This window comes from Corticium candelabrum, chromosome 22, assembly GCF_963422355.1.
Source record: "Corticium candelabrum chromosome 22, ooCorCand1.1, whole genome shotgun sequence".
Classification (NCBI taxonomy): Eukaryota; Metazoa; Porifera; class Homoscleromorpha; order Homosclerophorida; family Plakinidae; genus Corticium; species Corticium candelabrum.
This window is the reverse complement of record NC_085106.1, coordinates 4,700,505-4,725,504: the sequence shown is the minus strand read 5'-3', so window position 1 is coordinate 4,725,504 and position 25,000 is coordinate 4,700,505. Positions and strand designations below refer to the sequence as shown.

Sequence of the window (25,000 nt, the reverse complement as noted above, 5' to 3'; positions counted from 1 at the left end):
AGTCATTGATGGCTCATTACTGGCCATAGCATCATCCTACATGCTAGAAGAAGGAGAGAAGAGTCAGCCACCGTGTTTGTCACCAACTTTGTCTCATTTTCAGTTTTGTTGTGCGTTACGAGTCCTCCAAGAGACACTATTATTATTCGTCACGTGACCGACATGGAGACGAAGCCTAGGTGAAAGGAATTGTTGCACATTTTAGTGACAAGTAAGAGACAGTGTGGTACTAGCTGGACCTGTTGCAGTAATGTCATCAAACTAACGAGACGCACAGGCTCTTTTCTAGGTTAGAAATACGTTATGATCACGTTTTACAACACAAACATGTACATCTACCACGATACTTTCTGGATATCTGACTTCTATTGGCGGGCCACTCGGTTCACACAAGTTTTCGAGTTGAGAAAAGTTTCGTTGTGGTTCATCGTTGTATCGTGTCTAGTATTTCAACACACCCACACACCCACACACCTAATGTATTGATAGGTAAGTATTGACCAGAAGCATACAAACGCATTTGATGTCTTCACTTTTGTACACAATCACTAGACTGCTACGTTCGGATTAAAAATGACAGCAAATCACAATTGAGGACATTTAACTACAATAACACTATTAATATGCAATACAAAAACACCTTCCCTAGTTTATTCATCTTCCCAAATTACATTTTGTCCATCACTTCTTCTACTTCAGCAAATATTGGATTTTGCATGGTTTGGCACGCATCCAGTAGTTTGTCTGCTGCTCGTTTCCCTCCTACTTTCTGTGCCATCACATCAAATAAAGCTTGAACTTTATCACAATCATTGACCAGAAAAGTGAATTCTCGCAGCTGATCATTTGTTTGTCCACAATCACGACCGAGTGCATACCATCTGGTAGAGCCAACTCTTTGAATTGCCCGCAGAACTCGACGAGAATACGAATCTTGTCTATGATCATCCTCTAGTTTAAGACATAAACATAATTCCTTACAATGAAATACAAACTTGTACAATAAAGTGATCAGCAGACTAAACAGGAAAATGAAGCAAAAACAACAGAGAGACTGGAAGGTCAAGAGACTGACAGACACGCAGCAATAATGCAACACACACACACACACACACACACACACACACACACACACACACACACACACACACACACACACAATAATGCACCCACTTATCCAGTGATTCTAGCATGTTAAACTAAGAATCAGTGTGTACCTGTTGACTGAGCAAACGAGCTAGCAGTAGATTCAACTCTGGCTGCTGTCACATCATCTTCCACAACCTAAAGATGCAAAGAGATCAAGGAGTAAAATATTCTGTCTCATCTATACGACATAGTCAATCAGTCATCTACAACATTTTATTAATTACTAATAACAATTAACTAATAATTAATATATAAAATAAATATAATAACAATTAATTAATTAATTATCATCACTTAGGTGAGTGGTGATATCAATAATGTTAATTCTAATTTATTATTACTAAATTGACGCGCCATTGGGTATGAACAGAATGCAGCAACTTTGACTGACATGTATACAACTATCTGTACATCAATGATAATCATCATTAACACGAATGCCATCTAATCGAACAAACCTCATCACTCTCAACATTAGCTATGTCTCCGATTCTTGCCAATCGTGTTTCCAAAGATGCCACCTTCCTGTTCTGTGATTGTAATTGCATGTCTTTCTCTGCCACTTCTTTGCTCTTTGATTGTAATTGCACGTCTTTCTCTGCCAACTGTCTTTTCAGTAACGTCACCTGAAACACCAAATTATATAATACAGTAACGTAACCATCACTTGTTATTTATATTCCTCACTGTATGTTTATGTTTCCTCACTGTAGCTACGTGCTCCTCTCTCTTTGGTGTCTTTACTGTGAAAATGACAAACACATTACAAACATACATAGAGGGGAATATAACGCCCGGACACCGGACATTGTCCGGTCAAAACAAGTCCATGTCCGGCCATATATTGTGTTGTCCGGACATTGGTTACTTGAACGGTCACCCCCAAATGGCATGATCCGGACACTCATAAGTCAGATTATGTGCACTATCAGGGAGTATGTTTTCTTACAGTACATCTACTATCTCTTATCCCTGGGAAGTGAGTAATGAGGTAGAGGTCACACCAGGTGTGCTCATAGAGCATGTTACACCAATTATCTTAAGTTGCTCCAGTTGATGATTCCTTGATCTCACAGGATAATTGGATAATAACCATTTCTACTTGGCTAGTACGTCCTTGATATGCAAAAAGTGTTATCTTTCAGTTTCCTTTGTAGGAAGGGCTTAAACAATTTAGTAAACAGATGCCAGACCTGATGGTTTCTAACGATTTGAGATCACGAAGGTTCCAAAAAACAGTGGAGATATTACAGATTTTCAAAGTTCACACTCATGGGGTCATAGACAGTAAGCTTTTGTGCGAAGTGGTGAGACGGCTTACTGAGACACCCGTTGCCGTAAAATACAAATTTTCACCTAGAATGCGCGTAACACAGCACCAAATGTGAGGACATGAATTGGTAGAAACATTGTCCCCAAGACGGTAATCAAACATCCTGATTTGTGAATGTTTTCTTTCTTGTCATTGTCAAACTTGTTGAAGCCATAGCAGTAACTGCTGTTTCTTTGAAAATTCCAGTCGTTCTGGAAAGATCCTAAACGGAGCCCCTTTAGCAAACTATTCTGTCAGAACACTAAGTAACTGTGCAGAAAAGGTGAATACCGATTTAGTATGCCTTAATAATAAAATGAAGAAGCGACTAGGTTGGTGTGACACCAAACTTCTTTGTCATATAATTGCCTTTCTTGACACCCAAACATGGCAAAGAAAACCTAACGTTCAAACTTCTGAGCAAGATAGTGAAGACGAAAACGTTGATGATAATGCAGGGGTTAGAGAAGCTGTAGAAGCTCTTGCTGTTCATTTTGCCAAACCATTAGAAAGCAAAGGGGTTAATTAATATTCTTGCTCTTCATGTTGAGGAGGTAGTCCGTTATGCTAGAAAATATCTGCACATCAGCAAGGTGTGCTATGAGTCTGTGTGGTATATACTTCACACCTGTCCAGACATAGTATTAGTCTCCCCTTAACTACCACACATGTTGAAAGGATGTTTTCGTCGCTGAAACTGATCAAGACAGACTGGCACAACAGCATGAGCAACACCACCTTGTCTGACCGTATGGAAGTATACCATGATAGACCATCACTTCAAGACTTTCACGCTGACGCCACTATTCAGCTTAGTCTCGCGTGGCCAGACGTTCGTGTGCGGGGTAGAGGCGAGAAGAACGTCTGGACACAGTGGCCGGGTTTTTGTTGGCGGCTGGTATGCATGACGTCATGATTAGCTGTTACAGCGCAAAATGACTAGTACAGGTAGTTACAATATATGAAAGCGTCCTTTCATCCTACAATTTTCTATTGTGAACTGTAAATTAATTTGAGCGCAGACGGAGATCTGCTCCTCCTCTGCAGCAGGTAGTTGACCGGATTTCAGAATTACAAGGCTGATTGGATGGAGTGCGTTCTTTGCAAAGCGACTATGAAACCTGCGACCCGCCGTTTAGTGCACAGTTCTCACAATGAACATCTTAAGGTGATCTTAGAAGAGTTTGTGACCGAGTTTTACCCTGATTCGGTGAGCTTTATGCTCCCACCACACTCTCGACCTTGCGCAAGAAATCTAGAGAAGTTGAAATCCCTACAAGATGAGCTCAATAGGAAGGAGGCACAGTTGCGAGGGTAGGTCAACGCCGTTGGGAAATTGCATGGTCTAGATGTTCAGGTTCAGCGAGTAGAGGGTGCTAGGAACCATCAGAACGTGCGCGCTTAATACCGATGTCAGCGTCTTCAACTTGAGCTCGTTCTCCAGTAAAACGGTCTGCCAAAGAGTCTGGTATCAATCTTCCTGGTACTAAAAACGCAGGTACAACAAGCGGTTGGCTATCGTAGCACAGTGACTTGCCACCACCGGTGGGAAAGGACACAAAAACGTCTCTACCTTCTACAAAGTGTTTCACTACCTGTTCCTGTAAAGGTACCTCATAAACTTAGTTGCAAACAGAATGGCAAGTGAAATCGACTCTTCATCGTACAACATTGTAGCGATTGAAGCCATGAAGTCCCGGACGTAATAGTTAAGCTACGCCCATAATTGCAGTTCTGCAATGTTATTGGTCACGCCAAGATTCTGGCGTCTCCAACAAAAACCCGGCCACTGTTTCCAGACGTACTACACCCCCCCCCCCCTGTATGCAAACGTCTGGCCACGCGAGAATATATTCAGCTGTGGTGGGAAGAATGCAAGACCAACCGCTGTCCTAATCAAGGTTTCAGAAAGCAATACAGAGCAAGGAAAACTGGAGAGTTGGCCCAAGACAACAGCACTAGCAGCTTTAGTTTAGATGACTGGGGCGTGTGGCATAATCCTCTAAGACCGCGTCTACAAATAGTTTTCCAGAAGGGTCTGACTGAATACAATGTTGCACATCGTTGTACTAGGTTTCCCTGTTAATGTTTTCCTATTGTCTGACATAATTATAGTGCACTTGCAAGTTTGTCTTTTGAGGTTCCATAATTTTTTCCAGACTCTATTGTAACGCATAAATGATTGCCTTGCAGGTATGTTGTCTCAAAGTTGTTCTGGTTATTGTCATGCTTTGTATATGTGCCAAATAATCAAAATAAAGTGTTGTTTGCGGGCTCCAAATTTGATGGAATGAGCGTGGTCTAAATGGGCGTGGCTTTGGCAAACCTGCTTGTCCGGACAAAAACATTTCCTTATATTCCGCTCTGCATACATATGTATGTATGGACACATCATTTAACATCTTCACATTAAAATGTGTAGTTGTGAAAGTCAACACAGAAAATTATATTTCTAAAGCAATACAACACTTTCATATCACCTCCTTGCATGACATACAATTCATTACAGTTAGATTCACAAACTCACTGTCATACAAATGAATAGATGGACAGACAGACAGACAAAACAAAAAGAGACAGACAAATGGATGCAAAAACAGAACATTAGAAAATAATTTAAACATGAAAAACAAATTAGAGAAAAGTAAAGAAAAATTGATTGTTTCTTTCACTTACATCTTATGGCTTCTTCCATCATCTCAACCACATCACTGTGACCCTTTTCCTTGGCAATCTCAAGTGGTGATCCTTCCAACTTACTATCTCACAATGACATCACGTTAGTAATATTATTGACTGAAGGATATTGAATGCATCACCTCTCATGTAGGGGACTCGCTCCAAGTTTTAGGAGAACATCAACACAACACACATCACCATTACAGGCAGCCCACCACAGTGGTGTACAACCACCATTATCGTTGATATCAACAGGAACAGAACACGACACAAGACTGTCTACAATGGTCACGTGATTATTCATTGCAGCATGATGGATGGCTGTCATTCCCGCCTGAGTAACAAGAAACTGATAAGATAGTGAAAGAGTGTTTATGTTAAAACATATTAAAGCAACAGACATTCCATTCAACACACACAATGAGACATTCCATACAATGATCAACACACAAACACAAACAATAGCAAAATGAATGCATCACACTCACAAATATGTTTAATACATGCACGACAGACACCACAATATCAACTGAACCTCTCAATACTCAAACTCACATCATCTCCCTTCATCACATTAATATCTTTGGTCTTCAATAACATATCAAAGATGTTGTACAACCCATTACTTGCTGCTGTTATCAAAGGTGTCCACCCAAACTGCACACACAAGAATGTATTATTATAATCATTATTCAACCATCCCCTCCATACTAAACCAAAGTCACCAACCAAAACAACTAATTACTGCAAGCCTAGTTAGACATGTTGGGTATCTCCACCTTCGTTGCTCGTCTGCAATTTTAAAATTTGTGTATGTCAAACGTCATTCCTTGCAAATTTGTCACAAGATTTGTGAAAGCTGACTGCTCAAGATCAATTAGAAAGCAGTCGTACAAGTACAACGTCTAACATCTCAACTAAAATATAAAAATCCTATATCGTCATGTCAGAACTTGATCTTTGGTTATCGTCTCCCCACTGACATAAAACCTTGTCTTACCAAAACACTTAGATCATTGACACAAGATAATCATCTCTGTTAAGCCACAAACTTGATAAAAATAAAAAGTGCTGTCTGCACATGTATGTATATCAAGCCAACCATTCATTCCAACATCAAATTACTAATACCCACCTTCCTCTCTAGAGACCACCTAAGGTCATCTCTCTATACAAAACAGCACAGCAACACGGACAAGATCATAAGCATTAATCCAATATCATCACCCATCACAAATTTAATAAATTAATATCAATGGCCATTTAAATAAAACTACTTTTGTTAATGAAATGCGAGCATCACACTTGAAAGTTTAGCTTCCACACTAAAACATGTTCATAGTTAGTAGAGAACAGTGAGACTTGAAATCATGTTTAGATTGAAACGAGGGTTAGGTGATAGTGACGATAGTCAAGTTGAATGAAATAAAAACCCGCAAGATTATTCATCTCTGCATGCAACGACTGACAAGTCAACACTGTTGCCTCTTGACAAGCAAAAAACAGAAACGTTGATTGTTGGATTTAGATTGGTACATCTAGTTGATATCTACCATCTTATCAACAACGCATCACACTTTCACACACTCAATCAACTCACAATGCCAGTCCCATTAGCATCTGTTAGTTTATTAGTGAGCAGCAACTTGACCATTTCCTTCTTATTCTTCCAACACGCTTGTATCAGAAGAGTGTTCTATTTTGAGATCAAACGACGTGCAGTTAATTTCAACATCCAATACACATATTATAACTCACAACACTTACTCCATCCTCATCACGTTGATTGATATCAACACCCATATCCAAAAAACCCGTTACTGAATGAATGTCACCTCTCCGCACCGCTTCACACAATTCTTTTTCCATTTCTACACAACAACCAAACAATAACACTCCACTCCACAAATAACTCACAAACGAAACAAGAGGAATTGATAGCTACGCGAGTGCGCGTCAAATATTGGCGCCAAACGAAGCGCATCATTTACGCGACAGTGACGACATCACAGCCAACCTTTCTATAGTGCTGCACTCACTGCATACACACCAACTGACAACGACCGAGCCTACAACGAAGGGAACAGTCCCTGTGACGTTTCCTACGTTCTACGCATGCGCATCTATTAACTCACGTGACCAATTAATCTTTGATAACGTGCTATAATCTTCAAAACAGACGATTAAATCAAATGTTTTGTGTGTTTACAGATATAGCAACAGATATTGTAGATTGGAAACGTTCAATACACTCAGTATTTATTGTCATCAATTAATTAAATCAGACATATGAAACAGCCAGTCATCTAGACCAATACAAACTGAAAGTTGCTAGTAAAAATAGGATGAAGAGGCAAGCTACGTAGATATCCAGCATATGAATACAATAGCATGACACAAGCAAGTCTCTTGTGCAGACACTAGAGAAAGCAAACTTCTCACTTTTAAATTTAATTTTAATTAGTTAATCGAGAGGATAATTGCTGTCTGGCATATATCCCTTATTTCTGTAATCAAATGCCATGTTTGCCATCTGCACGTCGTACTTCCTTGCCGACTTGCTGCCACTACGCTTCTGTAATTACACAAAAGCAGATGTTTACAGCTAGTGCAGAAAACGAGAAAGAGCAAAAAGAATGCACCACCGACAGCAACCACAATCTTTCCTGGAGTTGATTCGAGAAGGTCCAACCAATATCGTATGATGACTAGCTGGCCGTCGTCTGTCGGTCGAGATTCCAACTGTAGCTTTTGACTCGATATTGATGTTGTGATTTGTTCGTTCAGTTGACTGATGTTTTGCTTTGCCTTCTGATTCTCTCTCAGCATGAGTTGATACTGAGAGTTAAATTTAGTTCACTCTTTTCTGCTGTCAGTCGGTCGATCGTTCGTCGCATGGTGGATCTAGCAACTTGTTGATTGCGTTCGGTCGAGGGCACACTGGTTGCCGTGTTTGCACACGAGCAGATTGTTAGATCTTGTAAAGCTTGGTTACTTGATACTTCACATCGTTGTATTCGTCGATTAAGAAAAGTCACATTTGTTTGAAGTTTGTAGACTTTGGTGACGAGGCTGAGCGATTTGGTTTGCTCCAGTGAAAGTTGCTGTTTCAAGCCAGACACCACGCCTGCCTCAAGCGACAACTGTTGCTGTAATTGTGTGTTGTTTTCCTTCAGTCGATTAAGTGGTGCAGGATCTGGAGTGGGACATGGCGTGCCAGGTGGTGTGGTTACAGAATCTGTTGTTGTTGGTATTACTGTAAATGGTGATGTTGTGACTCGTGCATCTGTGGTAGGAGGTTGATTGTTGAAGCATGTGAAGTTGGAGCAATGTGAGCTGTGGGTTGTGTGAGTTGGTCAGCACAACTTTCTATTTCGGTCGTAAGGTTCGTAACAGTTTGGCTGAGAGAGTCGATCTTTATGTGGAAATGATCGAACATCAGACAATCGTGTGTGTGTGTGTGTGTGTGTGTGTGTGTGTGTGTGTGTGTGTGTGTGTGTGTGTGTGTGTGTGTGTGTGTGTGTGTGTGTGTGTGTGTGTGTGTGTGTGTGTGTGTGTGAACGCATTATGTGAGCATACTTGTGTATTGTAATATCACAAGTCCCTTGCTTACCGATTGTTCCAGATCATTCACTTGACCAACAAGTGTCATCTTTTCATTTGAAAGTAAAGTGACGTTAGACTTACAAACATTTGCCTAAACAAACTCACTGTTATGCAGAATCATGAAGACATCTCTGTCTCGACCTACTTGCTGCTCTGCTGCTGCTCGTGTTTGCTCTAGAAATGAGACTTGTTGTGATAAAGTAGCAATGTTTGTAGCTTGTTTGGTTGTTAGTGTTGAGAGATAGTCTCGGTCTTTCTCAGTTAGAGTGCACTGATGTTGTGGTTGACTGAGTTGAGTAACATTAGCTTGACGTAACATCTAAAATTGGATAAAACGGAATTCAGCTGACATGCACCAATAAACATGCGTATCAGACAGACAGACAGACAGACAGACAGACAGACAGACAGACAGACAGAGCAGCTGTCTGCACACCCATGGAGCTCGGACATCTTCCCTAGATCTTCGGAAACAGATGGCGCCGCTGCTGAGAGAAGAGAGGAGAGAAAAAAGTCAAAATACGAGAAGGATTGTCTACCAGGTGGAACTGCTGTCAGTCTCATTCCTCTGGTTATGGAGCATTTTGGACGCTGGGGTGTCATGGGAAGAAACTTCCTGCAGAAACTAGCAAAGAAATCATGTGACGAAATTGGTAGACCAAACGCTGCAGAGTTCCTTGACTTTTGGCGAAAAAGATTCTCCCTTCAGCTGCAAAAATGCAATGCCAAAGTCATACTGAGGAAGATGGCAAGCTTGTCAAGTGACACAAGTAGCGCTAAGTACTCAACCCAGTTCTTTAGCCACTAGGCTGACCTGGGTTATCTTTTAAGTTAAGTTGTTACTGTTTTTTAGTGCTTTTTCCTGTGTACTGTAGCACCTAAAACATTATGTCATTGCCTAGCACTCTTTGTATGATAGATGAATGTTTGAAAATATATGTGACAGACAGACAGACAGACAGACAGACAGAAACACTGACACAGGCAGCTACTATCCACGACAAGCAAACAAAATCTACCTTCTCTTGTTTGCTAGGAAATGTTGACATAGCTGGAAATATGTGGAAGCAAGCTACGTTGCGAGTAAGACTAGGAGGTTTTGGTATGACTTCCCTAAACAAAGTGGCACCCTTTGCTTTTGTTGCCAGCTGGGCTCATTCTCTTAAGCTATTGCCTGATCGCTTTCCTGTTCTTCAAGATCAAGTCAACTCTCTAGTGACATCATCTAATCATGCGAGTGATATTGGGCTAACTTTAGAACACCATCTCAAAGATATTTCCACGTTGTCGAATTTGTTGCCTAACACAAAAAAGTTGCAACATCGTCTAACAGCAGAATTTGTACAATCGAAAGCAGATCAGTTGATTGAAACTGGTTCTAACCGAGATGCAGCACGATTGCGTTCAATTAGAGGTAAAGGAGCAGGAGCATGGTTAGATTCCATTCCATCTTCAGAGAAGTTTGCACTTTCATCTGGCAATTTTGTCTTGGCGGCTGCTCTCAGATTGGGTCTACCTTTGTCTTTACCACCTTGGGCCACTAAATGTGAATGTGGAAAGTCACTAGATGTTGAAGGGTACCATTTACTAACATGCAAAATGGGTGGAGGCCCAGTTTGGTCTCACAATTCTGTTGTTTTGTGCTGGTCTGAATGCTTGAGCAGTCTACAATACCAGCATCAAATTGAACCAAAAGATAGATATACAACATCCAACAATAGAGCAGACATTGTTGTGTTTGACTCAACAAGTGGGGGAAATGTCGAGCTTGATGTGGCCCTTGCTCACCTTTGGAGCCAGGACATTCTGCGAAGTGCAGCAACTACGGATGGAGCTGCAGCAAGAAGAAGAGAAGACATCAAACATAGCAAATATTCTCAAGAGCAGTTGCCTGGAGGGTACACTCCTACCCTTATTCCACTAGTTTTCGAGCACTTTGGTGGGTGGGGAGAAGAAGCATCAACGTTCCTCAATAAACTTTCCAAACTATATAGAGATGAAGAAGGAAGAAACAATCCCTCAGATTTTAAAACACATTGGAGAAGACGCTTGTCAGTACAACTTCAGCGTTGCAATGCCTCGGTGTTGGCTAGAAAGATGATCAGAGTAACATATGGACAGAATACTGACCAGAGTTTAGATGTTGTTCAACTTTCAATTCAGTAAACTAAATTTCGGTTTGTAGGCTCCGTAGGGGAGCTTTTTAATGCTAACTGTTATTTGTGTAATTGTAATTGTAGTTGTGACACTTGTTGTTCATTAGCTGTTACTTTAGTTTCACCTGTATTAGCTTTGATGTATAAAAATATATGAAAATTTGACAGACAGACAGACAGACAGTCAGACAGATAGACAGACAGGCAGACAGACTGAAAGACAGACAGACAGACAGGCAGACAGACAGGTTACACGAATACATTGCATCGGTTTTATCAGAATGCCTGCGAAGTCTCAGAATTCACTATCGTTGTGAGCCACGTCATCGCTACACTGCTTCTGATAATCGCCCGGATATAGTCATCTTTGATACAGAAACAGGGTTAGATATTGAGTTAGATATTGCCTTAGCTCATCCATGAAGCTCAGATATTTTTCCAACATCGAAAAACGTTGACGGAACGGTATCCAAATGCGAGAAGAGAGGAAACATGCTAAATATAAAAATTAGAAGCTGCAAGAAAGAAACAAATTGATTCCACTTGCTATAGAGCATTTTGGTAAATGGGAAAACGAAGCTAGAAATTTTCTTCAACATCTAGGAAACGATCAGTAGATGAAGTTGGTAGCTAGACCTATAACATTTTGGCAAAGTTCATGGAATTTTGGAGGAAGAGAGTTTCGATGCAACTGTAGAAATGTAATGCAAACGTTATTACAAGAAAAACTGTCATTGCTGGAGGCTGAAGATGTGAGTGCTAAACAGTTTATCAGTCAATGACTATAGGACCTTAGTTTTTAGTTTAAGTTAGATTTCATTAGTGGTTGTGTTTTATCTTAGCTGTCGATTGTATTGTTTTGAATTACTTGTTAGTTGTGGACTCGTAAATTTTGTGAGTTAGCAGCGATGTTTGATAGTTGGAAGTTGGAAAATATCTAAAGACAGACAGACAGACAAACAGACAGACAAACAGACAGAGAGACTGAGAGACAGTGAGACAAACAGACAGAGAGACAAAGAGACAGAGAAAAGACAGACAGACAGACAGACAGACAGACAGACAGACAGACAGACAGACAGACAGACAGACACAGACAGACAGACAGACAGACAGACAGACACAGACAGACAGACAGACAGACAGACAGACAGACAGACAGACAGACAGACAGACAGACAGACAGACAGACAGACAGACAGACAAAGATGTAATGCTAGCGCCATTAGCAGAACGTTAGCAAGGCTTGGACATTCTAAGATCTTTACAGTTGACAGTTCATTCGCACGTAGTTAAATTACTGTGTCGGCAGTTTGGGCCAGACTAGAATGTAATAGTGTTGTTCTTTGAAAATATATGTATTGACTGACAGACAGACAGACAGACAGACAGACAGACAGACAGACAGACAGACAGAGACCCCGGATGTATGGCAGTGTGCCTAGAAGATTTCTAGCTCCGACTACTTCTGGTTCTACTTCAAGAAATCAAGCTATCGGTGTTTGGAGAAGGCGTTAGTGGCTTTGGCCACTCTCGCGGCGCGCGTCGTTCCATCTTGTTGTCGTTGGGACCCCTTTCCGGAATGAACGCTTTTGTTCGAGTTTGGGTTGTGTTGTGTCTTATTATTTACGTGTCCAAGATTCATCCTTTGTCTACAGCCAACGTATCGTCGTCAGATTCTGCCGTCGCCTCATCTGTCCACATGAACACATTTCGTCTTCTTCCTCATTCAGTTTCTGCCGCTGCCTCTTTCGTCACGTCTTCTTCCGTGGACGTCAGTCGTCTTGGGTCTGTTCTAACGGTGGCGCCTGAGTCTGGGATGATCGCAGCCTTACCTTGCCCTCACGGGATTAGTGCGTCTTCTTCAGATTCTGCCGTCGCCTCATCTGTCCACACGAACACATTTCGTCTTCTTCCTCATTCAGTTTCTGTCGTTGCCTCTTTCGTTGCGTCTTCCTCTATGAACGTCAGTCGTGTTGGGTCTCTTCCAACGGTGGCGCCTGAGTCTAAGATGATCGCAGCCTTACCTTGCCCTCACGGGATTAGTGCGTCCTCTTCAGATTCTGCCGTCACTTCCTCTGTCCACATGTACACATTTTCTGGAGTCACTCTCATGCCTATCTGCCTAACTTTGTCTTGACTGTGTAGCGTACGTTGGTACTTTGTGGTTGTAAGGAGTGTTCTTTTAATCATTAATCTATGTATTAGTTGTAGTCTTTTGGGTTTTAGCTTGCGGACTCGAGTCTTTTAAACTTAGTGGCTACTATAGTCTATGTATCGTAGTTCATGTTTGAAAATATAATACCTTTGACAGACAGACAGACAGACAGACAGACAGACAGACAGACAGACAGACAGACAGACAGACAGACAGAGAGTAAGACAGACAGACAGACAGACAGACAGACAAACTGACAAAAACAGATGGACAAACAAACATATAAAACAACCTACTAATAGACACACAGTTACATACTTCAAATATAGCATTAATTACTTTTTCATCATCGAGATCCATTTCTAATTGTCTAACATCAGCCTTCAGTGTTGTCTGATTTCTTCTCGATACATCAACCAATTGACTGAGATTTGCACTCTTCAAATTGCAGATGTCTCTCTGAAAACAGCACAGCTACTCGGTCACAGTAACTGTTGTTGTGGCTGCATGCAGTTGTAGTAGTCTGAGTTGTTGATTTTTCCGTTACTGCTTTGTTTGTCTCAGCACTTGATGCTGTTTTGGTGGCAGCATCAGCTGATGGCGTCTCTGTTGAAGTAGGGCAAGTAGGCTTCTCTGGTTTGAGAATACACTGATGGTTACGAACATCAGTACAGAACATTTTCTGGTACATCTCTGAAGTCTGTGTTGTATTGAATGATTTTGGAAAGAGTCAGATTCTCGTGTACCATCGCTTTCTCCTACAGTGTGACACATTCATTGCATGTTACTAAAGCTAGTTTTCTAGTCTTCAAACTACAAGTGTGTGTGTGTGTGTGTGTGTGTGTGTGTGTGTGTGTGTGTGTGTGTGTGTGTGTGTGTGTGTGTGTGTGTGTGTGTGTGTGTGTGTGTGTCACGAGTGTGTGTGTAAAAAGAATGACCGTCTGGTATGTGAGAACTATCGTGTGATATCATTACTCAGTATTCCTGGGAAAGTCTTTGCCGGTGTTTTGTTAGGTCGGCTAACACCAGTAATAAGACCTTCGCTTGTAGAAGAGCAATGCGGTTTTCGACCTCAACAGGTAACAATTGATCAGATTTGGCTACTGTGACAAGTCATGAGAAGGCTGTAGAGCACAGATCCAACTTACATATTTGTTTTGTTGACCTCCCAAAAGCATTTGACTCTGTACCAAGACACGCTCTCACTAACATTCTCAAATATTGTGGTATAGAAGATGAATTGGTTAGATTGTTGACCTGCACGATGTTACAGGTTGTGTTGCACGATCAAAGTTTGAAGTAACCACAGGTGTCCATCAAGGGTATGTGTTGTCTGCAGTCTTGTTCAATTTGTTGATGAAATTAATTATGTGTGAGACTCTGGATAAGGTTAAGGGTGGTGGCATTGAAACTGCTTACAGAACAAATGGTGACCTTTTCATGAACTATCGAGTAAAACCTGAAGGTACACACAAGATCAAAGCTTCCATGTATGCCGATGATTTGGCTTGAATAGGTGCGTCCAATAATGAGTTGCAACTGATGGTGAATGCTTTCCATGCATGATGCTTGTATGAAATGGGGTATCAGGATCAACACTGGAAAAACTAAAATCTTGAGCATTGGCGTTGAAGAAGCAAACATCTTGATAGCTGGTCGTGTTCTGGAGAATGTTTCTGAATTTTGCTGTGGGCAGCATTGTGATCGACTAGGTCTGGGATTGTACGTCAGACAGAGGTTGTTGAATGTGTTCAGAAAGCTAGAAGAACATTTCGTTCTTAGAAACGTAGAGTTTTCACAAATCAAGGATTTAGCAAGAACACAAAACTGCAAGTCTTTAGATCGCTAGTGATGCCAGTTTTATTATATGGTTGTGAGACTTGGGCAATCACCAGAGTAGAAAGGAAGAACCAATTGAAATTTCAAATTCAACATCAAAGATGACAGTGGCTTGGTCACTTAGAACGAATGAACATCTCTCGTCAACAAAAGTTGTTGCTGAGAAGCAAGTTGCATAATATGAAACGTTCTCAGCATGGTCCAAAGTACAAATGGGTTGATACCGTACAATGAGACCAGACCTGATATCATTGAATATTGACCTGTCACAAGTCAATGACCGCACTTCTTTGGCGGAAACTTCCTCTGCAATGCCCAAAAAATAGTCGGTATTGGCGGAATTCCAGGTTCCAAGTGTGTGTGTGTGTGTGTGTGTGTGTGTGTGTGTGTGTGTGTGTGTGTGTGTGTGTGTGTGTGTGTGTGTGTGTGTGTGTGTGTGTGTGTGTGTGTGTGTGTGTGTGTGTGGTGGTGTGGTGTGTGTGTGTGTGTGTGTGTGTGTGTGTGTGTGTGTGTGTGTGTGTGTGTGTGTGTGTGTGTGTGTGTGTGTGTGTGTGTGTGTGTGTGTGTGTGTGTGTGTGTGTGTGTGTGAACAAAACAAAACAGTTTACAAAATGTGGCATTACTTCAGCACTCAGATATCCTTCATACCAGAAACAATCCCAATCTCGTACACGCAAGAATGCTGTGCGCTGCAGCCTGTATAGATCAAAACAAATCCACAACAATTTTATTAATATATTAATTAATATATTTATTAATATGCAGACTAACTGCAACACAAATTGCTCACTGACTTCTCAAATGTCTCTCCAATTGAACTTCCAGGATTCTTCTTCTCTAGAAGACCTCCAATTAACCCACCAATCCATGTCATCAATTGATGTGTAAAGTTCAGACAATGCATTGTCTTCACTATTTCAGGATCGTCTGTCAACTCACCGAAGTTCTTGTAAGTTAATGATATTAAATAGTTTAATGTGTGAGGTTTTCTGTTTGGTTGCAACCAAACGAGTTGTAACTCACGTGTAAATCCAAGATAATCTCGAGCGCCTCTCTTAATGTTCAGTTGGAGATCAACCGAAACGACAACTCATAGAGATAGGCAGTTGCATGTGAGTTCCTTGCTTAAGGGAATTACGTCTGTACCCATCTTGTACTTAAAGTTTTGATCCAAAGATCCGGATGTTTCTATTCTCAAAACTCATTCTTTAACCAACTGAGCCACAGACGCCACACTACGTAGATACATACATACATACATACATACATAGACACTCACACCCTCCCCCTAAACACACACACATACGTCGGAACCGCAGGAGCCTCAACCTCGAGATCATGCCCTCACAGAGTCTCAAAACATTAATTAATTAAAGCTCGTAAACAAAGACAATTTGACTTGAAAAAGGAAATGCAGCAAACAAGTGCGTTTATCTTTAAGATTTTTGAAAAATTCTAAAGTTACGAAAGTTGTCTAGAGCACCGTTAATTACGCGTGTCTGTAAACAATCTGGAGACTGCAGCAGAATGTGCAAGCTCCAACGACGTATCTAGAAAGCTGTTAACAACCGAATCAAACTACGTTTGAATCCACTACAATGAAAGATTACTGATTAGTAATCATAAAAGTTTTGGCAAGACAATCTATCGATGTATCTAAATCAGAATCTCAATTTGAAGTGTAAATGTATGTGTACACTAAACCTGTCATGTGTATATGTAAATCTTTAGTCTACAAATAGATGTAATCCTCAGATATGTAATTTTTAGATAGTCATAATTTAGAGAGAGGTTAGTTGTTGAAATTATATTTGTATATATATATATATATATTATAATGTTTAACTTTATTGATAAGCCCCCTCAATTTTGAGACCCACCTGACGGCCTTGGTCTCGCGGCGATCATTAATTTGCACCGGCAGCCCTTAGTCAGACAAATCGTGGGACATATTGTCATCTACCAAACAAAGAAACAGCAGAGGGCAGTAATATGTCCGAGCAAGGTTTTATGTACCGTTGCCTTTACCTCTACCTGACATATCAAGGAATATGCTGGCGAATCTCACAGAATCAAAGAGTTAAATAAATAGATTGCAGTGTTGTTTGACCTCTACTGTCACGTGACTTTGGGAGGCGTTAAAACTTATCTAGGTTGAGCATGTGACGTTTCTCAAACAGGAAAATATAGATGAGATAGCTGTACACACGAAGATTTCATATTCTACTGTACGAGCAGCTGATTGGGCGCAAGTTGTGTCATGCTTTCTTTATGTAAACAGTTTTCTATAACAACCGGAAAATATAGATGAGATCTAACTGTGGCATGAACAACATGTGCATCCACGAAAGCTGATTGGGCGTAAGTTGTGGAGCTCTTTCTCCATGTGCTATATCAATGGGAAAATATAGATTAGATATATCTGTGGTATGAGCAGAATGTGTAAACACGAGGATTTCACATTTGTATGAGGACGCTCATTGGGCGCAAGTTGTGTCATAGTTTCTACATGTAGACAGATTTGCATTTTATTTATCGGACAAAGAAGCCTGTCTGTCATTTGATCAAGGCATCCCCTGTAGAACGGTTCTTACAGGTACGTTCAATCTTCGAAAGTGTTTGTTACGTCGAGCTATACTTGTGTCATGTGATGAAGCAAGCAAGTCAAAATCGAGGTAGTCCTCTTCAGATCTGGAAGCCCAACGACGCCACTGCATGCGGCTGCATTTAAACATCCAAAATCAACGCAAATTTGTAGTCTGGCAAATCCGGTGTATACCAAGGAGAGTACAGCTAGGGTGCACGTGCTCCCTTTGGGGCCTAATCTTGCTTCTATTCTCTTGCTTGCCGTATATGTTTTTGCAAAAATCGCCGTTCTATTTGCATGCACGATTGAGCAAATTCTAGTCTTGTAGCGAAGAAACCGAGCGTTTGGTTTGACAGAATTGTGTAGACTTAGACTTCCTTTTTCTTAGTCTGCTCAAACTGTAATCATCGGTTTTCTGGCACAAGTTTGTGACTACAATGCTACTAGGTATACGTCTAATAATAGGGACAACAGCATGCAGTATTTTCATGTTGAATTCTACATTTTATTCTAATATACGCGTGGTCAAGCATACGGTGTCGATGCTCCTTCTCTCTTTGAGTCTGAGATCCAGGGTCCGCCTTATCTATTGGCATAAAGAATAGAAACTAATTATGAGCATTTTCATTAGATTTTGATATTGATGTACGTGCACAGTACATTTGAAAGGCCCCCAGTAGAGTCTGTTAGGTCAGTTTCTTCTAGTTTAGTGGTACATGTAGCAATTTCATACTTGTGATTGGTTTGTTCATCTTAGAATATAGAATCTCAAAGTATTTAAAAATCGTCCTTTGTAGACATCTCATTTAACTGTATGTGTTGTCTTTGTCTCACTAGCTCAACAGTTGCTATGCGTTGGAGTGATCCTATTCCTCTCAAGAATTACAGTGATGCTCCAAGCGAGCGAGGTGTTTATCAAATAGGCTTTGGTACTGCTGAGTTTGAACCAAAGTATGTTGGTCGGGCAATGGGCGGTTCGACTACAATAAGGACTAGACTGAGTGCTCACTACAACTTGAGTGGCAACAACCACATCACAGCCGCCAATAGAGCTGGCCTGATGGCTCGATGGATTCAAGTATCTCACCCCGATTGCACAGAGGCTAGAATGCTGAAGAAACATGATTTTACATGGAATGAAAAACATGTGCGTGATTGCGACTCGGACTAGAAGATCGGACAGTTGATGCTATAGCCGGACTAGTACGTATAGCTGCTCTAACGCCGCCTTTTGGCGTATATGTGCTTTGTGAGCTTTGTAGTGTATTAAACATGATTTACTGATGTCACGATAACACCGTTCTTTCAAGCATTAGGTGCGTTGCACTTGAATGTCTCTCATATTATATCGTTAACTAATTAATTAAAACAACTGACCGATGTTGTATAAGGTAGTTATTTTTTCTGCTCAATTCTTCTAGAGCACATTCAAAAGTCTTTTTATTAAGTTGTTGCGTTTTTTGAGTCAAAATAAGCGTCAATTTCAAATACGAAAAAGTGTGGTATTTGGGCGTAAGCTTGAAATGTTTAGAGTGTCACACTGCTAAGTGAACATGTGCACAGCAAGACCAGATATAAATAGGCCCATAGCCTTAACTGTAACTCATATTCCAAGAACAGCCACTAGAGACCCATGGTACACAGATCTATTTGAAGTATCTGCATTTAGGTTAACGCCTTAACTTATCTAGAGACTTTATCTTTGCGTCAGTCATTTGTTAAACGAGTAGAAACAACGCAGTTTCCAGGATGTATTTAGGAGGTATACAAACCAGACCATGTGGTAAGCGTGTAGACAGCACCACGCAAAGCACATATCGTGTAATACTATGCAAGTTAGTTCCCTCAGTTTAGGTCTGTCAAGTCTCACTGGTAGTACATCACTCAAAATGACGCACGAAAGAGATTGGAACAAAGTTGTTATCCTAGGACGAGGTACCCAGCCGGATAGTCCGGGTGGAATACTCTAGATCCGGATAATTTGGAATGGTACACACCGGGTCTTAGTGAGGCCTTTCCTGATTCAATGCATCGCTGCTGACATCGGTAAGTAAAAGTTAAAAATAGAGCCTGTTATTTCGCGGTAGCCGTACGCGGTTAGCAAATGCCAAGACATGAAATGTGCACCCAAATCTCGTTGGAAGCGATGACGTCCATACAGTACCAAGCTCAGTAAATTGTTTATTGTCCCATAGCAGGAACATCAAATAGCTGTTTACAACAGCTTAGATATTTTTTGGTTTTGATTGATCTACGTTAACTAAAATCGGTATTGCCTCCAAGCAGCTAGGTTACTAGAAACCGTCACACAATTTTATTCTAGCTTGATTACGAAGGTTTTCAAAAGACTAGGAAAGCGGTTGAACTTGTCTAGTTCCTTGTTTTTAGATTGTCGCTTGGCGGTCTACACGGTTTGATAGCTCTAGGCACAACGTGCTGTCACTTGAATTGTGATGAAGATCAAGTAGAGTAGAGACGACTTCAAGTTTTTGAAACACCAAAGATCTTATGAGTAAATAGAAGGTCACCACAAAGATGAGGTGGCCAAAAGATAGACATCGGTATGCGAGAAAGCTGTGGGATGCAACTCATGCAAGTTGTGCAATGCTCTTCTCACGTGATGTAAGCAATCTACTTCTGTATCATTTACCGACAAAAGATTCTATCAAGGCACCTCTAACGAATTCTTACAGGTACGTTTCACTCTTTCTTTACTGATGGGATAGTCTGGCTCAGTTGCAGCTTGAGGTCTGAAGAGCGCGCATGGCAAGACTGTTTTATGTGATTGCAAGAATACCAATAGCTGACTCAAAAATTAGTAAAAACTAATACGCATAAACAAGCTGCGCTTAAAACTTTTTTTTGGGAGCTAGAGCAGTGCAGGAATCTAGGGTAACAAACTGGCCGGGTGCACGTGCTCACCCACAGCGAGCATGCATTTTGAATTCTATTCTGAGGCTGTATCTATTTGCTCGTAGAAACCGACAGTCTCTTTGTTTTCAGTCGATCAGTGTTCTGTTTTACGCAAACCATTAGTTGATTTTTGCTTTGCTAATTAAATAAAAAATTGCGCGAATGTTTCGTTTGCCATGTAGAAACTCTACTTAGTTAGCCTTATTTGAGCCATTCAGACTGATCATCGCTATTCTCCCACATGGTTGTACTCGTATATACCTTGTAATTGAACGACAGTCGGGTTACTTTGTACACAGCTTGTTTACATAAAGGCGTGGTCAAACATAATGTCTTTGTCTTCCCTTTTTATAGATTTTATTCGCTCCCAGCTGCCAGCTTCTTTTTAGAATACAAGTAAGTGTTTGCTATTAAAGTTTATATGTACCTATGAAGCATGCTAGATATAAAAGAAGTTTAATTAATCATACAGGTTTCAATAACTCCTAACTGATATAACTAGTTTACTAAAATTTTAGTATTGACTTTAAGAAAGCTGGTAGACACACTGCAGTGTATCAGCGTCGTCGGATACCTCTAGAGTATAGACGTTCATAATTAAATAGAAAATCTCGTTTTTTATAACTAAATTAATTAGAACAGTTTCAAAATTTAGTAGTGTTTGCTCACAGGTCTGTTTGAAATAATGTATTGTCTTTCTAGCTCGACTCTCAACTAGCAATATGCGTTGGAGCAATTCTGCCCCTCTCAGTAGTTTTCAAAATGCTCCAAGCGAGAGAGGAGTCTACCAAATAGGTTTCGGGACAGCTGCTTTCGATGCAAAATATCTCGGGAGGGCATTGGGCAGTTCGTCTTCTATAAAGGCTAGACTGAGAGCACATTACAACATGAGTGGAAGCAAACACATCACAGATGCCAATAAAGATGGCTTAAGAGTTAAATGGATTACAGCATCTCATCCAGATTTCATGAAAGCTAAATCGTTGAAGAAAGAAGACTTTCCATGGAATGAGAAGAGTGAGCCACATGACTCAGAGTAGAAGATTGGGTAGAAAATTCTCAGTCTGATAAACTTTGGAGTTTCTATAACTCAGTCGTCAGTGTATGCACTATATTTAGTTTGTAACCTAGGAAGTATCCTTTTGCAATTGTTGTTTTTCTTAGTTAAAGACTATACGTACGCTGGTAAACTATATATATATATATATATATATATATATATATATATATATATATATATATATATGTTATGCTTGTCTTTCTTCTGTACCTTTTCACAAAATAGTTCTACCTTTACATAATAACACACACACACACACACACACACACACACACACACACACACACACACACACACACACACACACAAAACCCCCCCACACACACACACACACACACACACACACACACACACACACACACAGACACACAGACACACAGACACACACACACACACACACACACACACACACACACACACACACACACACACACAGACACACACAGACACACACACAGACACACACAGACACACACACAGACACAGGCACAGACACAGACACAGACACAGACGCAGACACACACACACACACACACACACACACACACACACACACACACACACACACACACACACACACACACACACAATACACAAATACACAGACAGACAGACAGACAGACAGACAGACAGACAGAGTGTAGCAAGATTAATGACAAAGAAGGCTATCACCATCTAACCTGTAAAACTGGAGGCGGACCCATCTGGTCACACGAATCAGTAGCAAATGTATGGTGTGATAGTTTACGATACCTAAACATAACACACAGAAGAGAACCCAGAAACCTTTACGAAGGAATCAATTCTCGTCCTGATATCATAGCATTCGATGCCCAATCTGGATATGGTATCGAGCTGGACATATCTCTTGCCCACCCGGGGAATGAGGACATCATATTACAAGCCTCTAAGGTGGGTGGAGCCGCTGCTGCCAAAAGAGAAGAAACAAAAGACGGAAAAATACAGCAAAGAGATTGGTGCTATGGGAAATGCATCCAATTACATCCCTCTGGTTTTTTAGCATTACGGCCGCTGGGGATGGAAAAGCCCACCAATTTCTACATCATCTGTCCCCATTATCTGTAGATGAAGATGGACACCCGTACAGTAGCGAGTTCAAGACATACTGGAGACGCTGACTGTCCGTTAGCCTCCAGAGATGCAACGCACAAGTGCTCTCAAGTAAACTATGTAGACTTTCTTTTAGCAAGAACAGTTGTACTGCTTATAGCGTACAGTTAATTAATGGTCCTACGTAGTAAGCGGGCATAACGGTCGCCGGACATTGTTGTAGCATGTTTTCCTTTTCCTTGCTGAAACCATTTAGAATGTAATAGTGTTGAAATTTTAAATGTATGTATTGACAGACAGACAGACAGACAGACAGACAGACGGACAGACAGACAGACAGACAGACAGACAGACGGACAGACAGACAGACAGACAGACAGACAGACAGACAGACAGACAGACAGGCAGACAGGTCCTGCACTATTTTCCATTGCCATTCAGAGCAGTCTGCTAGAGGTGCAAAGAGCTAATCCAAATGTCACTTGCTTAGCATATTTGGATGACGTTTTCATCTTGGGACCAGTCGATGCTGTTGTAGCAGCGTCAGCTGATCTCAGATCTTCTTTTTCACCTATTGGACTAGTAATTCAAGATAAGAAGTGTGAATTGTTTATTTCTGAGGTATCACCACCTTGTGATGTCTCATTCCCGGTTTCAAGTGACGGTGTTATCATACTGGGGATCCCCATTGGCAACAGCTCATTCATCTCAACAGTCTGTACTGACTGTGCCCAGTCGGGAAGTTTACTCTGTGAGGAATTGCTTCAGTTGGAGGATACACAAAGTGCATTGCTTCTCCTTCGCTATTGTCATATTAACCGTTTGTGTCACCTGCTAAGGAGTATTCCTCCTCAAGATTTAAGTCACGCTGCGGTCATACATGACAGACAAACACGCACTGCCTTTACCAAACTACTGAACATTGATGAAATGACTGCTGAACCTTGGGCACAGGCAACTCTCCCTGTGAGGTACGGTGGTTTTGGAATGACCCCTGCGACCCATCTTTCACCAATAGCATTTGCCTCTGGTTGGGCTCATTCATTCCATGTGCTGCTGGATCGATTTCCAACCCTACAGCCTTTGGTAACCTCAGTAATCAATGAAACAACATCATCAATAGCACAAGAGAACAGCATTAGTCATCACCTACAGCAGTCCCTGTGTCCAGGTCAGGCCCTATCAGATCTCCTCTGCAACACCAAAGGGCTTCAGCACAATTTGACTGAAAAACAGACAAAACTCAAAGTTCAGGACATGATTGAAAGATCTGCGACCAAGGATGCAGCTCGTTTGAGATCTCTTCAAGGGAGGGGATCAGGAGCCTGGCTAGATGTCATTCCCAGCTCAAGAAAGCTTGCAATTTCCCCTGGATTGTTCCGCCTGGCAGCTTTATTGAGGTTGGGTATGCGTTTGCCATTGCCTCTGTCAGCAACCTTATGTGATTGCGGCACAGCCTTAGATCCTGAAGGATATCATCTGATTACTTGTAAGACAGGTGGGGGACCAGTTTGGTCTCATAATTCAATAGTCTCTGCTTGGTCCGAGTGTTTGAAACGCGTGTCTCTTCCCCATACCGTTGAGCCAAGAGACTGTTACAGCAGCTCTCAGTCCAGACCCGATATTGCTGTTTATAATGCAACCGACTTTAACGTTGAGCTCGACATTTCCTTAGCCCACCCATGGAGCACCGACATAATTTCAGTCGCAGCTACAACTGATGGATCTGCTGCTTCAAAAAGGGAGGGAAAGAAGAGAGAGAAGTACAGCAGAGAGACTCACACTAGTGGGGGTTCTCCATGCCTAATTCCACTGGTGTTTGAGCATTATGGCCGCTGGGGAAATGCAGGAGAAAAGTTTCTCCATCAAATCTCTCTGCGATCACGAGATGATGACGGCAAGGTGAACTCCAGTGAGTTCAAAACTTATTGGAGACGATTAATGTCCATTACTTTACAGCGGTGTAACAGTATGGTTTTGGCGAAGAAGATTGACAGAATAGTGTGTAGAAATGACTCCGTAGCTGGTTTTTACAGTTACCAGAGTGTACGTTAAGCTTTCATTTCATGACCCTAAGGGTCATTTTTCTTGGACTCATAGATAGTGATTTAGCGTTGACTGTAATAGCGTTGATGTTTACCAATAGATGTTTTTGACAGACAGGCAGACAGACAGACAGACAGACAGACACAAAATGTCTATCTAAAACGACGTTACTTTCCATAACTGGATGCGTCGAACAACTTTAGAATTTGAAAATCTACTGCAATCGGTGCAGAGGTAATCATTATTTACTATCAACAGACTTAACTGATGACTAATCACTACTGAATATGCAGCAATTATATACATATACATATATATATATATATATATATATATATATATATATATATATATATATATATATATTGATAACGTTAATTAGCTATCATGCTAAACATGTATTTTTGGTATCTGTTGCGCAAGA

The 25,000-nt window shown here is 41.0% G+C and overlaps 3 protein-coding genes and 2 long non-coding RNA genes across 6 annotated transcripts; 4 read left to right on the top strand and 1 right to left on the bottom strand.

The window, feature by feature from the left end:
• Positions 1-432: 432 nt before the first annotated feature.
• On the bottom strand, positions 433-7,247 carry LOC134197162 (ankyrin repeat, SAM and basic leucine zipper domain-containing protein 1-like). 2 transcript variants are annotated; one of them, XM_062666435.1, is made up of 10 exons: positions 7,158-7,247; positions 6,908-7,011; positions 6,741-6,836; positions 5,696-5,797; positions 5,281-5,474; positions 5,138-5,220; positions 1,858-1,892; positions 1,608-1,775; positions 1,218-1,284; positions 433-951 (listed from the first exon to the last, which is right to left on the bottom strand). In XM_062666435.1, exons 2-10 carry the CDS (start codon positions 7,007-7,009, stop codon positions 668-670), a joined length of 1,131 nt encoding a protein of 376 aa, XP_062522419.1. In that variant the 5' UTR covers positions 7,010-7,011; positions 7,158-7,247; the 3' UTR covers positions 433-667. The 2 variants fall into 2 exon arrangements, with proteins under 2 accessions (XP_062522419.1, XP_062522418.1); XM_062666434.1 differs by having other exon boundaries at positions 435-951; positions 1,837-1,892.
• Positions 7,248-12,293: 5,046 nt separating this feature from the next.
• LOC134197259 (uncharacterized) lies at positions 12,294-13,219 on the top strand. The gene has a single exon (XM_062666544.1). It carries the CDS (start codon positions 12,485-12,487, stop codon positions 13,040-13,042), a length of 558 nt encoding a protein of 185 aa, XP_062522528.1. The 5' UTR covers positions 12,294-12,484; the 3' UTR covers positions 13,043-13,219.
• A 4,146-nt stretch (positions 13,220-17,365) lies between these two features.
• Positions 17,366-18,781, top strand: LOC134197466 (uncharacterized). The gene is made up of 2 exons (XR_009972652.1): positions 17,366-17,495; positions 18,324-18,781. It is a non-coding gene; the product is annotated as an uncharacterized LOC134197466 (long non-coding RNA).
• A 1,321-nt stretch (positions 18,782-20,102) lies between these two features.
• Positions 20,103-21,575, top strand: LOC134197498 (uncharacterized). The gene is made up of 3 exons (XR_009972659.1): positions 20,103-20,179; positions 20,754-20,795; positions 21,102-21,575. It is a non-coding gene; the product is annotated as an uncharacterized LOC134197498 (long non-coding RNA).
• A 1,378-nt stretch (positions 21,576-22,953) lies between these two features.
• On the top strand, positions 22,954-24,738 carry LOC134197408 (uncharacterized). The gene is made up of 2 exons (XM_062666728.1): positions 22,954-24,432; positions 24,490-24,738. The coding sequence occupies exons 1-2, from the start codon at positions 23,461-23,463 to the stop codon at positions 24,583-24,585; spliced, it is 1,068 nt and encodes a 355-aa protein (XP_062522712.1). The 5' UTR covers positions 22,954-23,460; the 3' UTR covers positions 24,586-24,738.
• Positions 24,739-25,000: the final 262 nt, after the last annotated feature.

What these genes read in the sequence shown, in the direction of transcription:
- LOC134197162 (XM_062666434.1), bottom strand. Translation starts at nt 7,009, where the DNA reads ATGGAAAAAGAATTGTGTGAAGCGGTGCGGAGAGGTGACATTCATTCA. An exon ending in ATCAACGTGATGAGGATGGA is followed by an intron (nt 6,837 to 6,907) that starts GTAAGTGTTGTG and finishes ATCTCAAAATAG; the next exon opens with AACACTCTTCTGATACAAGC. An exon ending in CTCGTTTGCTCAGTCAACAG is followed by an intron (nt 952 to 1,217) that starts GTACACACTGAT and finishes GTCTTAAACTAG; the next exon opens with AGGATGATCATAGACAAGAT.
- LOC134197259 (XM_062666544.1), top strand. Translation starts at nt 12,485, where the DNA reads ATGAACGCTTTTGTTCGAGTTTGGGTTGTGTTGTGTCTTATTATTTAC.
- LOC134197408 (XM_062666728.1), top strand. Translation starts at nt 23,461, where the DNA reads ATGACTGCTGAACCTTGGGCACAGGCAACTCTCCCTGTGAGGTACGGT. An exon ending in CACGAGATGATGACGGCAAG is followed by an intron (nt 24,433 to 24,489) that starts GTGAACTCCAGT and finishes ATTACTTTACAG; the next exon opens with CGGTGTAACAGTATGGTTTT.